General features: G+C 35.6%; 1 protein-coding gene across 1 annotated transcript in view; it reads left to right on the top strand.

Moving 5' to 3' along the window:
• Nucleotides 1-15282, top strand: part of PIP4P2 (phosphatidylinositol-4,5-bisphosphate 4-phosphatase 2) — an 84379-nt gene that overhangs the window by 16290 nt on the left and 52807 nt on the right. The window contains exon 2 of the mRNA XM_060127625.1: nt 6266-6414. Coding sequence (XP_059983608.1) covers nt 6266-6414 — 149 coding nt within the window. The remainder of the gene's footprint in view (nt 1-6265; nt 6415-15282) is intronic.

Raw genomic sequence — 15282 nt, 5'->3', positions numbered from 1 at the left:
TTCTTTGCAATCAGTGTCCTAAGTTTCACATGGCAGACTTGGTAAGGCTGTGGGTTTCCCTGACCTTATAATTTAGCTATCTATACAAATAAATTTTGTATTTGATTTTCAGCAATATAAGCCCTGTGACAATTATAAATAAGCAATATTTTTAGGGCTGCAATAGAAGTTCTCTGACCATGACTTGCGCTGAGAGTTTAAAGACCTGAGATTCTCATTTTACCCCATATCACAATCCACACAGTAATTATTACTGCCATAATGGTCAAGTAAAGGCGCCTCAAATATCACAATCATCTATAGGAGATAATCTGATTCACCAGGATGCCACTGCATGCCATCAATCACTACCATACTATGTCTCACTGGTAAAGGAGCTCAGCACTGCATTCAAGCCCAAGGCATGACCAACCCATTTCTCCAATCCCATTTTTGAGGGTCTGTTTCCTGGGATTACACCTGGTATGAGTTTTATAACAGTTAGGACCTGAAGATAGAAACCAAACAATATAATATAACAGAAAGAATTAATTTGGTATAAAGTTGTTAAGTAGGTAACTAAAAGGTAAAGATATTACTCTAACATCAAATAGGTATTAAATGCAGGAAGCAGCTATTACCTCTAGGGTGGTGAGAACAAAGGGAAGAGATTGGAATTATTAAAATTTAGTAATTTAGAGGAACATAACTGAAACATGACTTCTCAGAGGCACCAGCCCACTGGTGGTGATGTCTCTGAGCCCTTGAGAAAGATTTTGTACACCTGGAGAAAGGGCTACAAGTCCCTTCTTCCTCCTTCAACCTTGCAGGTTCTGTTTATCACCTCCTATTAACAAAACATAACCTGCAGCCAGCTGACAAAGAAAAAATGTGGTTTGGAGAGTTTTAGCACCAGCATGACAAAGCATAGAAGGGTGGATTTGGAGCTGAGAGTCAGTAGCCTAATAGCTGGCACATTTACCTTCCAAACTGACTTTAGCCAGATGGATCCTTATGAGGGTATAATGGTTCTAGAAGAATCCAAGAGTCTCCTGGAATAGTTTTATTTCTTTGGTTTCAGAGAGGGGAGGAACAGAAGGTGGTCTCCCCTTTCTCTGTGTTGAACTGGACTGGAGAGATTTTACACAGGAAGTAGATATCCCATAGCAGCGAAGTGCAACCTGTCCCTAACCATACTCTCCACAAAAATCCTATGGAGGAGAAAAAGCCAGAGCTTTCCTCACAGGCTGGTCCTTTATACTTTTCTTGCTCATCCTATAATCATAGTGTTCTAAATGATCTCTCTTTTTAATCTGATGTCATTTTTCAACTTTGGTACATCTTTGTCAAGGGCCAGGACTGCATATAACACTGTATTAGTGAAGTAAGTGAATTAAACTGGAAAATATTGTCACTGCAGAGATTTATAAAGGAATAACTGAGATAATAAAGATCAGAGCTATCCAGCAAAACATTTGCAACCTTTAAAATGCTATATCTGGGTATATCTGGTAAAAAATGAAGTATGGATTATTACACCAGCATGAATTAGCAGGAAAGAGGAGCTTTTGGGCATAAAATAGATAAATTAAGTTGATGTTTATGATGGGAAAGTGTAATTTGATCACTTGTGGGTTTATAGAATAATAATGGTTCCTTTTGAGTGTTTTAAGGAAGACCATTATGTATGCCTTGTGATCTATGTTATTTTGTCTTGTCTCTTTTACGAATCTCAGTTTTACTGTGAATTTTTTTTTCCTTTTTTTGCGGTACTCGGGCCTCTCACTGTTGTGGCCTCTCCCGTTGCGGAGCACAGGCTCCGGACGCGCAGGCTCAGCGGCCATTGTTCATGAGCCCAGCCGCTCCGCGGCATGTGGGATCTACCCGGACCGGGGCACGAACCCGTGTCCCCTGCATCGGCAGGCGGACTCTCAACCACTGCGCCACCAGGGAAGCCCTGTGAACTTTTTATCATGAACTAATTCTTTCTTCATATTATGTTCTAATTTTCATTTTCCCTGACTCTTCTTTCTCCTCCTCCTAATCCCCTTTAACTCAGATCTGATTCTTGTCTAAGTATTTGTGCAGAATCCCCATTAGTCCTTACATCTTTTCCCTATATTAAATCATTATTCATTAAGAGAGGCAGCTGTCATTATGGAGTGACCTCTGGGAGAAGAGTCAGCTCTTGGCTTTGCTGAAGTGCTATATAAAAGTCTACTAAGAAGTCAGAATCCCTGGTCTTCAGTTTCCTCTTCCATAAAATGAAGAAATTAGACTAAATACTAGACTAAGATTGCTTGAATTTCTAACACTGTATAATTCTGGAACTTTGAGGGGGTTTTTCAGGTTTGAGGACTACTGGTCTAACAAATACTGCTCACTTGGAGAAAAAAGATTTTTCTCTTAGGCAAACCCCATAGAGAAAATTATCATTGTTTAAATAACAAGTAAGACTCTTCCAAAATGAAGAACTTTTGTGACTCTTAATATCCAATGATCCCAAGTTCTGAGATTACAGTGGACTTTTTATCCAGGGCAGAAATTTAAAATAGGTATAACAGTGGTGATCTGTTGACTGTTTTAAAGTGAAAAGAGACAAAATGAACAATCTAAGTTGTTAATCATTGCAGGTTTACTGACAGTGAAATAAATTTCTGTAATTACAAGTCCTTTACAAGAGGAGATGGAGTTGTAGGTCAAGGTTTCCTTGGGATAAAAGTACAAGAAATATCTCTAAATCAGTTTAGTGCTAAAGTAATTAATGGACAGAAAATTGAAATTATATGCCTGAAAGCACTGTTTAGTGGAGCAGTTAGGCTGCAACATCTGTTATTCTATTGATCTCTTGGATTGATTGTACTTATCTGGTGGGCCAGGCCAGTGTCCCCTGTCCACTTCCCTCTCTCAGTGCATGATTTGGAGAGGGTATTCTATATATAGAAGAGAGCCTTTTTTTCAGTCATGCTGTACTCCCCTGCCAGGACCCTAGCTCCTCTCCAAGGAGAGTAGTGGTAATATACTTAGTATCATTTTCCCAGGAGAAATAGATGAGCCTGATAAATTTCAGTGATTCAGTTATTCATTCATTTATTCATCCATCATCCATTCAATAAATATTTAGTGAGCACCTATCATAGACCAAGCACTTATAACAAGTGCTGTATCAGTCCTGAACAAGCCAAACATGACCTTGGCCTCATGGAGTTTATAGTCTTTCCCATTTTAGACTTCTAATCCTCACTCATTCTTTCCCCCTCCTTCCACTTCCCAAGCCTCCAGAAGATTCTGGCATATTTTTGTCATTGAAAGCTTTTCTTTTTTTACAGGTTAAAAATTATATAGTACAAATCTTAGAGGAAAAGTTCACAGGGTCTTGTTGGTTCTGATACACTTCAAATGTATCAGAACCAAAAAAGATAAACCATTGAAATCTTTAGGAGATTCCACTGAACAAAACTTTTGCCTGTTGGAGTGCATGGGTTTTACCATCCTTATATGTAGCTGCAATGTGTGGCCTCTTCCCCTCACCCTCAATACCCTTGTTTTCTTTGTGAAATTATCTTGCCTTTAAATTTCTTTTCTATCACACTATGTAAGGTGGAAACCTGGAATTAATGGGAGACCTACTTTATGTTACTTTATAACTCAAGGAAAAGGCAAAAGAAGAAACTTTTATTAATAATGCTATTGCTAATAATTATTTTTAAAAAATTATTATTACACACCAGGCAGTGTGTCTTGAATTTCTAGTGAGGTGTGTATGCTTTTTCCCAGAACAATACCTTCTTTACCAAGATCTGATAAAATAATCTGCAAGTTGCACAGGCTCAAATGTATTTTGACACATTGATCCTTTAACCTGTTTTTTCTTCTTGATTAATACATTACAGGTCATTCTGCATCAACCTTAAATTCTTTCAAGGATTTAAAACTATTTTTTTGTTTGTTTTTTGAATTTTATTTATTATTTTTTATACAGCACGTTCTTATTACTTATCTGTTTTATACATATTAGTGTACATATGTCAATCCCAGTCTCCCAATTCATCCCACCCCCACCACCCTTGGTGTCCATACATTTGTTCTCTACATCTGTGTCTCTATTTCTGCCTTGCAAACTGGTTCACCTGTACCATTTTTCTAGATTCCACATATATGCGTTAATATACGGTATTTGTTTTTCTCTTTCTGACTTACTTCACTCTGTATGACAGTCTCTATGGCCGTTCCATGTCTCTATAAATGACTCAATTTCGTTCCTTTTTATGGCTGAGTAATATTCCATCATATATATGTATCACATCTTCTTTATCCATTCATCTGTTGATGGGCATTTAGGTTGCTTCCATGACCTGGCTATTGTAAATAGTGCTGCAATGAGCATTGGGGTGCATGTGTCTTTTTGAATTATGGTTTTCTCTGGGTATATGCCCAGTAGTGGGATTGCTGGGTCATATGGTAATTCTATTTTTAGTTTTTTAAGGAACCTCCATACTGTTCTCCATAGTGGCTGTATCAATTTACATTCCCACCAACAGTGCAAGAGGGTTCCCTTTTCTCCACACCCTCTCCAGCATTTATTGTTTGTAGATTTTCTGATGATGCCCATTCTAACTGGTGTGAGGTGATACCTCATTGTAGTTTTGATTTGCATTTCTCTAATAATTAGTGATGTTGAGCAGCTTTTCGTGTACCTAATTTATAGTTTTATAAATTATAAAACTATTTTTATAATTTAGACATCTATAGCTTCTTTATAAACTCAGTGCTTGACAGTGTTCTGGTATAAGACTTCCAGGGATGTGTGCATATTGTCATTTCAATGTGACCTCTTTCAGAGCCTTGGCTGCTGCAGAAATTTGGTTTATTATGAATATTTGAATGGATAACACTTGTTGTTAATTCTCTGCAAGTCTAAAAAATCTACCTGATATACCCTAAGGATGCCAGGTGGTAATATGCGGATTTTAAACATACCATAATGTGCTGTGCTCTAACTCATTTCAGACTATCATAGAGTTCAGAATCTAATCCAGTGGATAGAAAAATCTCTATTTCAAAAATAGCTCTTTTCATGATTAGTTATTGTTATTGTATTTTATAGTGTCACAGTAGCCCCTTGAACTATCAGTTCTCTTTAGTGGGGATTCAATCATGTGTTGAGGCGTAGCCTTTTCTAGATGGGCTATGACAAAATCTTACCTTGAAAGGGGCTCCTATTCCTATAATTAAGATAGCTACAAAATTAGGCTAGGCAGTCCCCTTTAGAAATCCCATTCTGGAATAGTATATCTAGATTCTTTTTCTCTAACTTTTGTAACAAATATATACTTCTGGTATATGAACACAATTCTGAAACTGAGCTTCTACCCTCTACCCAATCAGTCGACTTAAGGACTCTCAAAAAGCAGTGTGTGTGTGTGTGTGTGTGTGTGTGTGTGTGTGTATCTTTGTATTTTCAGAATTTTCAAACATACACAAAAGTAGTAAGAGCAAAATGACCTTCTGTGTCTTTATATTCATAAATATACTCTTGTTGCATCTATTAACCCATCTTTTTCTTGGAGTATTTAAATTAAATCCCAGACAATATATTTTTTACCCATAAATACTTTGATACATTTTCTAGATTTTTAATGTTAGGTGAAAGTTTGAGACAAAAATTGTTAAATTTACTTCATTCTTGTTTTTTCTCTGAAATTAGCATAATTCCATTCTAATTAGAACATGTTCCATGTTGATATGTTTAGTTTTCCTGGGTTTGTTTTTGTCTCTCCTTGACTGCCACCAAAACCCTATTTTGTTCTTGTCATACTCAGCAGTTATTATACTGCTTCTAGTATAAACAGAGCACGACAACTACACAATTTATGTATATGTATATATGTAAGTGATTTTAAAGCTTTGTCTTCATTGACTATTTCTATTTCTTGGGAGTCAGATCATTAATGTAAGATTTTTACTTTTAGGCATAAATTATCACCTTCCTATTACAAACTCTATGAATTTGCACATAGAAATGGAGTGAATATTTCGAGTATAGGTTAATAAAAGGTGTAAACCTAGGCAGGTGTGATTTGGATTTTAGGAGCTAAGAATTATTCTATTTCACAATATAGTCCTATATGTGTTTCTGCTCTGAAACTATATTATGTTGGCCAGCTTTAAAAACATAAAGAACAGGAGAATTTTGATAGTTTTCCTTCTTTACTTCTATTGCTTATTTGCTCAAACCAGCCGTAATATCTCTGAGACTCTGATTCAGTGGCTAATATCTTTTTAGCGGAACTCCCACCTCCGTATACAGCCATTGCCAGTCCAGATGCCAGTGGTATTCCAGTAATAAACTGCCGTGTGTGCCAATCTCTCATCAATTTGGATGGCAAGCTTCACCAGCATGTGGTTAAGTGCACGGTTTGCAATGAAGCTACGGTAAGTGGAGATTTTCATTAATAAAAGCAGAAATTATTATCTGACATCTCCCTAAAAAAGTACTCCAATAATGTTACTTACAAGTAGATGTGGGCTGGATACCGAAACGGCCATTTTTTTATCCTTTCTTCCCTCTGGCTATTTCTCTTTTATCATACAAGGATGCCTCCAGGTGTTTAAAGCTAACTCCATTATGAAAATTTCATGAGGAATTTAAATGTAATGCCATTTGGCTCTTTTCTTTCTAAAATGAGACTGACCATGGACAGTCATTTACAATTATCTTCAGTGTCTATCCACATCTCAACGAAATCCATTCTGATTATCACTAAAATGAAATATACTGAACTTCACTACAAATGTGGACTTTGTACTTATTATGTGGAAAATTATTTAAACTTGTTTTACGTCTGTAGGATGTTGATATAATTTTTCTGGGCTTTCGTGATTGTGCATTTATTATTGGCATTTGTGTCGAAGTGTTTATTAACAGCTTGGTATCTTATTCCATTTATTTGATATTAATTCAGTGAAATATTCAAAAAAACTTGAAAGACATTTTTTTACTGAACTTTGGGAAGAGCAACTAAATTTTAAGTAAGATTTTTACAGTTTTAAGTAATAAACTGGTATAAAGAGTATACTGGTTAAATTAAATATATTTCTACTTTCATGGTTAGGCTTTATTTTTAAAATTTCAATCTGTCTCAAAATTTGAAATTAAATATTAATTTAATTTTTGGTATTTGTAGTTTTTCCTCTTTAGAAAAAGCCTAAAAAAAAGTCAGCCAATGATTATTGTATCTCTAAGAACCCTGAAAGATGAATACTGGGGGCTTTATAATATGTTTTATGGAAAAGTCATAAGCTAAAACCTTAAGTCATGAAGCAATATATATCATTGTAAATACTTTTTCTATAAGGGACATCTTTTAGAGAACTTTATTGTGTAAATAGATGATACCTACAAAACTAGCTATTTTCTTTTTCAGTTGAACACTTAAATAGTAAATTTAATTAATATCAACTTCCTTAGTGCTCCTTTTAGAGTTGGCAAGCAAATAAGAATTGTTAGACACAAATAGCAATTTAAAAAAATAAAAGTGTCTTAAAGGCTTCCTTGGATTTGGCATTAGTGTTGAATTTTTTCACCTCTTCCTTTACCCATACAAACTTTGTTCTTTAATGAGAAGAAAGAAAGGAGATTTAAAGCTTTATATTTACATGTGGAAGTAAACAGAACAGAGTAGGTCAATTATGAAAGAATCTCAAAGTCACTATGGATTTAACCAGCAGCCTCAAGCTGGTTACTTAGAAGTGATGAGTTCATATAGGGTCAATAAAATTTGGCTACAAATAAGCTAGCTACTTTTGGACATAAAGAAAATTGTGCTGAAATTTTTATATCATTACTATCCCTGTTAAGTAAAGAAATGTAAATAATTGTGAATATTCTAGAGAATATGAATAGTATTTAATCAGATTGCCTTGTATGGAATTAGTAACATTACAAGGGAAGAAAAAATTGAAAAAAAAAAAGCCTTTGAGGAATGCTGTAACATATGACCTGCTAATGTTTACAGTGTAATGTGATCTTAAATTTATGAATGAAGAGGTTAGGCAACTGGCAGCTTCTCTGGAGAAATTCTATGTTGAAAAGAACAGATATAATAGACAGATATAGTGGACCAGGGCCCAAGAGAACAGTTCTCTTATGTTCACTATCACTGTTTCCTACTCAATTTAACTGGTTATTCATTCTCCTCATGTCACCTAAAACAGGATGTCAGTGTATCTATTCTCTTGGGTAGCCACTTTTAACAGGAACTGGACATTCCTGTGGAGATTGAAAGAAATAAAACATAACAAAACAAAAAAATCAAGGTTAATAAAAGTCCTTTTTACTTCAGTAGATAGAATTAAGAAGGGAAGTAAGGTGTGTGTTGTGTGTTGTGTGTGTGTGTGTGTGTGTGTGTCTGTGTGTGTGTGTCTGTATATGAGAGAGAGGAAGAATATGGACAAACTTTAGCAACACTTGGAGGACACAGAATTTAAGGTTAAAAGGAGAAGCAATATCTATGACTAGTTAATGGAAAATTTGAGAAGTCCTGGAGAAAGAGTGGAGCTAGTTGGCTGCATACTTGATTGAGTCTGAGATTTGGAGACTAATAGACTGGGGTTTGAATCTGCCACTTAGTAGCTATATATCCTTGGGGACTTCTCTAAACTGTGGTTCTTCATGTAAAGAGGTGTAATAGTAATAATACCTACCTCTTAGGGTTGCTGTTGGGATTACAGAGGTAAAGTGCCCAGCACAGTTCCTGGAACATGTAAGCTTATTTTGCCAAGTAAGACTATTAAAACTTATGCATATGAACAATGTCATCTCCCCTGCTGCCCCCCCCACCCCAGCTCCACCGTTTTACTGTAGACCAGACATGACATGGTGTGGACTGGCATTGAGGACCAGTGCTTGAAATCTTCTATTTCAATCATCTTGTTTTACAAATGAGAGAACTGAGGTCTAGAAGTATGGTGGGAATAAAATACAGGCTACCTCAGAGACATTACAAGTTCAGTTCCAGACTACTTCAATAAAGCAAATATTGCAATAAAGCAAGTCACACAAATTTTTTGGTTTCCAGTGCAATAAAAGTTATGTTTACACTATTCTGTTAGTGTGCAATAGCATTATGTCTAAAAAAAGGATATATCTTAATTAAAAAATACTTTATTGCTAAAAAATGCTAACCATCATCTGAGCCTTCAGCAAGTCATAATCCTTTTGCTGGTGAAGCATCTTGACTCCCTTTTGATGGCTGCTGACTGATCATGGAGGTGGTTGCTGAAGGTTAGGGTGTCTGTGGTAATTACTGAAAATAAGACAACAGTGAAGTTCGCTGCATCAGTCAATTCTTCCTTTCATGAACCATTTCTTTGTAACACACAATGCAGTTTGGTAGCATTTTACCCACAGTAGAACTTCTTGCAAAATTGGAGTCGATCCTTTCAAACCCTGTGGCTGCTTTATCAACTAAATTTATGTAATATTCTAAATACTTTGTTGTCGTTTTAACAATCTTCACAGCATCTTCACCAGGAATAGATTACATGTCAAGAAACCAACTTTCTTTGCTTATCCATAAAAAGCAACTCCTTATCCATTAAAGTTTTATCATAAGATTGCAGCAATTCAGTCACATCTTCAGGTTCCACTTATAATTCTAGTTCTCCTGCTATTTCCACCACTTCTGCATTTTCTTCCTCTGCTGAAATTGAACACCTCAAAGTCATCCATGAGGGTTAGAATCAACTTCTTCAAACTCCTTTTAATTTTGGTATTTTGACTTCTTCCCATGAATCACGAATGTTCTTAATGCCTCTAGAATGGTGAATCCTTTCCAGAAGGTTTTCAGTTTACTTCGCACAGATCTATCAGAGGGATCACTATCTATGGCAGCCTTATGAAATCTATTTCGTAAAAAATGAAACCTGAAAGTCAAAATTACTCCTTGATCCATGGGCTGCAGAATGAGTGTTGTGTTAGCAGGCGTGAAAACATTAATTTCATTGTATATATCCATAAGAGCTCTTGGGTCACCAGATACATTATCAATGAGCAGTAATATTTTGAAAGGAATTTTTTTTTCTCAGTGGTAGGTCTCAACAGTGGCCTTAAAATGCTCAGTAAACCATATTGTAAACAGATGTGCTGTCATCCAGACTTTGTTTCTCTATTTATAGTGTAGTGGCAGAGTAGTTTAGCATAATTCTTTAAGGGCCCTAGGATTTTCAGAATGGTAAATGAGCATTAGCTTCAACTTAAAGTCACCAGCTGCATCAGCCTGACAAGAGAGTCAGCCTGTCCTTTGAAGCTTTGAAGCCAGACATTGACTTCTCCTCTTTAATTATGAAGGTCCTAGATGGCATTTTCTTCCACTAAAAGGCTTTTCATCTACATTGAAAATATTTAGTGTAGCCACTTTTCTTAATTAGCTTAGCTAGATTTTCTGAATAACTTGCTGCAGCTTCAACATCCGAACTTGCATTTTTTTTTATTGAAGTATAGTTGATTTACAATGTTGTGTTAGTTTCAGGTGTACAGCAAAGTGATTCATATGTATACACACACACACACACACACACGCATATATATATATATTCCTTTTCAGATTCATTTACCTTATAGGTTATTACAAAATATTGAATATAGTTCCCTGTGCTATATAGTTGGTCCTTGTTGGTTATCTATTTTATGATTAGTATGTATGTGTATGTTAATCCCAAACTCCTAATTTATCCCTCATCCCCGCTTCTACTTTGGAAACCATAAGTTTGTTTTCTATGTCTGTGGGTCTAATTATATTTTGCATATAAGTTCTTTTTTTTTAGATTCCACATATAAGCAATATTATATGCTATGGGTCTTTGTCTGACTTATTCACTTTAGTATGATAATCTCTAGGGCCATCCATGTTGCTGCAACTGGCATTATTTCATTCTTTTCAATGGCTGAGTAACATTCCATTCCAATATACCACATCTTCTTTATCCATTCATGTGTCATCTGATGGACAATTAGATTACTTCCATGTCTTGGCTGTTGTAAATAGTGCTGAAATGAACATTGGGGTGCATGTATCTTTCCAAATTATGGTTTTCTCTGGATATATGCCCAGGGGTGGGATTGCAGGATCATGTGGTAGCTCTACTTTTAGTTTTAAGGGAATCTCCATACTGTTCTCCATAGTGGGTGCACCAATTTACATTCCCATTAACAGTGTAGGAGGGTTTTTTCTCTACACCCTCTCCAGGATTTATTATTTGTAGTCTTTTTTTTTTTTTTTTTTGCGGTACGCAGGCCTCTCACTGTTGTGGCCTCTCCCGTTGCGGAGCAACAGGCTCCGGACGCGCAGGCTCAGCAGCCATGGCTCACGGGCACAGCCACTCCACGGCATGTGGGATCTTCCCGAACTGGGGCACGAACTCGTGTCCCCTGCATCGGCAGGTGGACTCTCAACCACTGCACCATCAGGGAAGCCCTATTTGTAGTCTTTTTGATGATGGCCATTCTGACGTGTGGGGTGATATCTCATTGTAATTTTGACTTGCATTTCTCTAATAATTAGTGATGTTGAGCATCTTTTCATGTGCCTCTTGGCCATCTGTATGTCTTTTGTGGAGAAATGTCTATTTAGGTCTTCTGCCCATTTCTTGATTGGGTTGTTTGTTTTTTGATATTGAGCTGCATGAGTTGTTTGTAAATTTTGGAGACAAATCCCTTGTCTGTTGCATCATTTGCAAATATTTTCTCCCATTCTGTGGGTTGTCTTTTAATTTTGTCTATGATTTCCTTTGCTGTGCAAAAGCTTTTAAGTTTAATTAGGTCCCATTTGTTTATTTTTGTTTTTATTTCCATTATTCTAAGAGTCGGCTCAGAAAAGATATTGCTGCAATTTATGTCAGTGTTCTGCCTATGTTTTCCTCTAAGAGTTTTATAGTATCTGTTGTTACATTGAGGTCTTTAATCCATTTTGAGTTTATTTTTCTGTATGGTGTTAAAGAATGTCCTAATTTCATTTTTTTTACATGTAGCTGTCCAGTTTTCCAAGCACCATTTATTGAAGAGAAGTCTTTCCTCTGTTGTATAGTCTTGCCTCCTTTGTTATAGATTAATTGACCATAGGTGCATGGGTTTATTTCTGGGCTTTCTATCCTGTTCCATTGATCTAAATTTCTGTTTCTGTGCCAGTACCATACTGTCTTGATTACCATAGCTTTGTAGTATACTCTGAATTCAGGAAGCCTGATTCCTCCAGCTCTATTTTTCTTTCTCAGGATTTGTTTGACTATGTGGGGTCTTTTATGTTTCCATACAAATTTAAAAATTTTTTGTTCTAGTTTTGTGAAAAATGCCAGTGGTAGTTTGATGGGGATTGCATTGAATTTGTAGATTGCCTTGGGTAGTATAGTCATTTTGAAAATATAAATTCTTCTAATCCAAGAACATGGTATATCTTTCCATCTGTTTGTGTCATCTTTGATTTCTTTCTTTAGTATCTTAGAGTTTTCAGAGTACAGGTCTTTTGCCTCCTTAGATAGGTTTAGGCCTAGGTATTTTATTCCTTTTGATGCAATGGTAAATGGGATTGTTTCCTTAATTTCTCTTTCTGATTTTTCATTGTTAGTGTGTAAAAATTCAACAGATTTCTGTGTTTTAATTCTGTATCCTGCAACTTCACCGAATTCATTAACGCGCTCTGATAGTTTTCTGGTAGCATATCTAGGATTTTCTTTGTATAGTATCATGTCATCTGCGGTAACAGTTTTACTTCTTCCTTTCCAGCTTGGATTCCTTTTCTTTCTTTTTCTTCTCTGATTGCCACAGCTAGGACTTCCAAAACTATATTGAAAAAAAAAACTGATGAGAGTGGACATCCTTGTCTTGTTCCTGATCTTAGAGGAAATGCTTTCAGCTTTCACCATTGAATATGATGTTAGCTGTAGGTTTGTCATATATGGCCTTTATTATGTTGAGGTATGTTTCCTCTATGCCCACTTTCTGGAGAGTTTTTATCATAACTGGGTGTTGAATTTTGTCTAAAGCTTTTTCTGCATCTATTGAGATGATCATATGGTTTTTAATCTTCAATTTGTTCATGTGGTATATCACAGTGATTGATTTGTGGGTATTCAAAATCCCTGCATCCCTGGGATAAATCCCACTTGATCATGGGTTGTGATCCTTTTAATGTATTGTTGGATTCAGTTTGCTAATATTTTGTTAAGAATTTTTGTGTCTAAGTTCATCAGTGATATTGGCAGGTAATTTTCTTTTTTTGTGGTATCTTTGTCTGGTTTTGGTATCAGGGTGATGGTGGCCTCATAGAATGTTTGGAAGTGTTCTTTCCTCTGCAGTTTTTTGGAACAGTTTCAGAAGGATAGTGTTAACTTTTCTGTAAATGTTTTATATAATTTGCCTGTGAAGCCATCTGGTCCTGGACTTTTGTCTGTTGGGAGTTTTTAAATCACAGATTCAATTTCAGTAGTTGTAATTGGTCTGTTTATATTTTCTATTTCTTCCAGGTTCAGTCTTGGAAGATTGCACCTTTCTAAGAATGTGTCTATTTCTTCTAAGTTTCCATTTTCTTGGCATATAATTGCTTGTACTAGTCTCTTATGGTCCTTTGTATTTCTGTGGTGTCCATTGTAACTTCTGTTTTTCATTTCTAATTTTATTGATTTGGCCTCTCTCCCCTCTTTTTTCTTGATGAGTCTGGCTAAAGGTTTATCAATTTTATTTATCTTTTCAAAGAATCAGATTTTAGTTTCATTGATCTTTTCTATTGTTTTCTTCATCTCTATTCATTTACTTCTGCTCTGATCTCTTTGATTTCTTTCCTGTACTAACTATGGGTTTTGTTTGTTCTTTCTCTAGTTGCTTTAAGTGTAAGGTTAGGTTGTTTGTTTGAGATTTTTCCTGAGATAAGCTTATATCTCTATAAACTTCCCTCTTAGAACTGCTTTTGCTGCATCCCATATATTTTAGATCATTGCATCTTCGTTTTCATTTATCTCTAGATATTTTTTGATTTCTTCTTTTTTTCTTGGTTGTTTAGTAGCCTATTGTTTAGCCTCCATGTATTTGTGGTTTCTGCAGTATTTTTCTTGTAGTTGATTTCTAATCTCATAGTGTTGTGGTTGGAAAAGAGGCTTGATATGATTTCAGTTTTCTTAACTTTACCAAGTCTTACTTTGTGGCCCAGCATTTGAGCTATCCTGGGGAATGTTCCATGTGCACTTGAAAAGAATGTATTCTGCTCTTTTGGGATGGAATGCTCTATAGATATCAATTAAGTGCATCTGATCTACTGTGTCATTTAAGGCCTGTGTTTCCTTATTGACTTTCTTTCTGGATGATCCATTGAGGAAACTGGGATGTTAAAGTCTCCCACTATTATTGTGTTACTGTCAATTTCTCCTTTTATGGCTGTTAGCATATGCCTTATATATTGAGGTGCTCCTGTGTTAGGTGAATATATATTTTAAATGGTTATATCTTCTTCTTACAATGATCTCTTGATCATTATGTAGTGTCCTTCTTTGTCTCTTGTAGCAGTCTTTATTTTAAAGTCTAACTTTGTCTGATGTGAGTATTGCTACTCCATCTTTCTTTTGATTTCCATTTGCATGGAATACCTTTTGCCATCTCCTCACTTTCAGTCTGTATTTGTCCCTAGATCTGAAGTGGGTCTCTGTTGTATCTTGTTTTTTATCCATTCAGGCAGTGTATGTCTTTTGGTTGGAGCATTTAATCTGTTTACATTTGAGGTAATTATCAATACATATGTTCTTATTGCCATTTTGTTCATTGTTCTGGTTTTGTTTTTGTTAAGTCTTTTTTCTTCCTTTCCTCTTTTGTTCTCTTCTCTTGTGATTTGATGACTAACTTTAGTGTTTGTTGGATTTCTTTTTCTTTTTGATGTGTATATCTATTATAGATGTTTGATTTGTGGTTACTATGAGGTTTTGATATAGCAGTCTCTCTATATATACATGATTGTTTTAAGTTGCTGGTCTCTTAATTTTAAATGCATTACAAATATCCTGCATTTGTACTCTCCTCTTATGATTACTTGTCTTGATATCATATTTGTGTGTGGATAATTTTCTACCTTTACTTTATGTTTGCCTTTACTAGTGAGCTTTCCCATTTCATAATTTTCTTGTTTGTAGTTGTGGGCTTTTCTTTTCTGCTTAGGGAAGTTCCTTTAACTTTTGTTGTAAAATTGTTTTCGGTGGTGCTGAATTCTTTTTACTTTGCTTGTCTGTAAAGCTTTTGATTTCTCTGTCAAATCTGAATGAGAC

This window comes from Lagenorhynchus albirostris, chromosome 17 (assembly GCF_949774975.1).
Source record: "Lagenorhynchus albirostris chromosome 17, mLagAlb1.1, whole genome shotgun sequence".
In the NCBI taxonomy this organism is placed as follows: domain Eukaryota; kingdom Metazoa; phylum Chordata; class Mammalia; order Artiodactyla; family Delphinidae; genus Lagenorhynchus; species Lagenorhynchus albirostris.
Note: the sequence above shows the minus strand (reverse complement) of the source record. Positions and strands in the feature narration are given on the sequence as shown.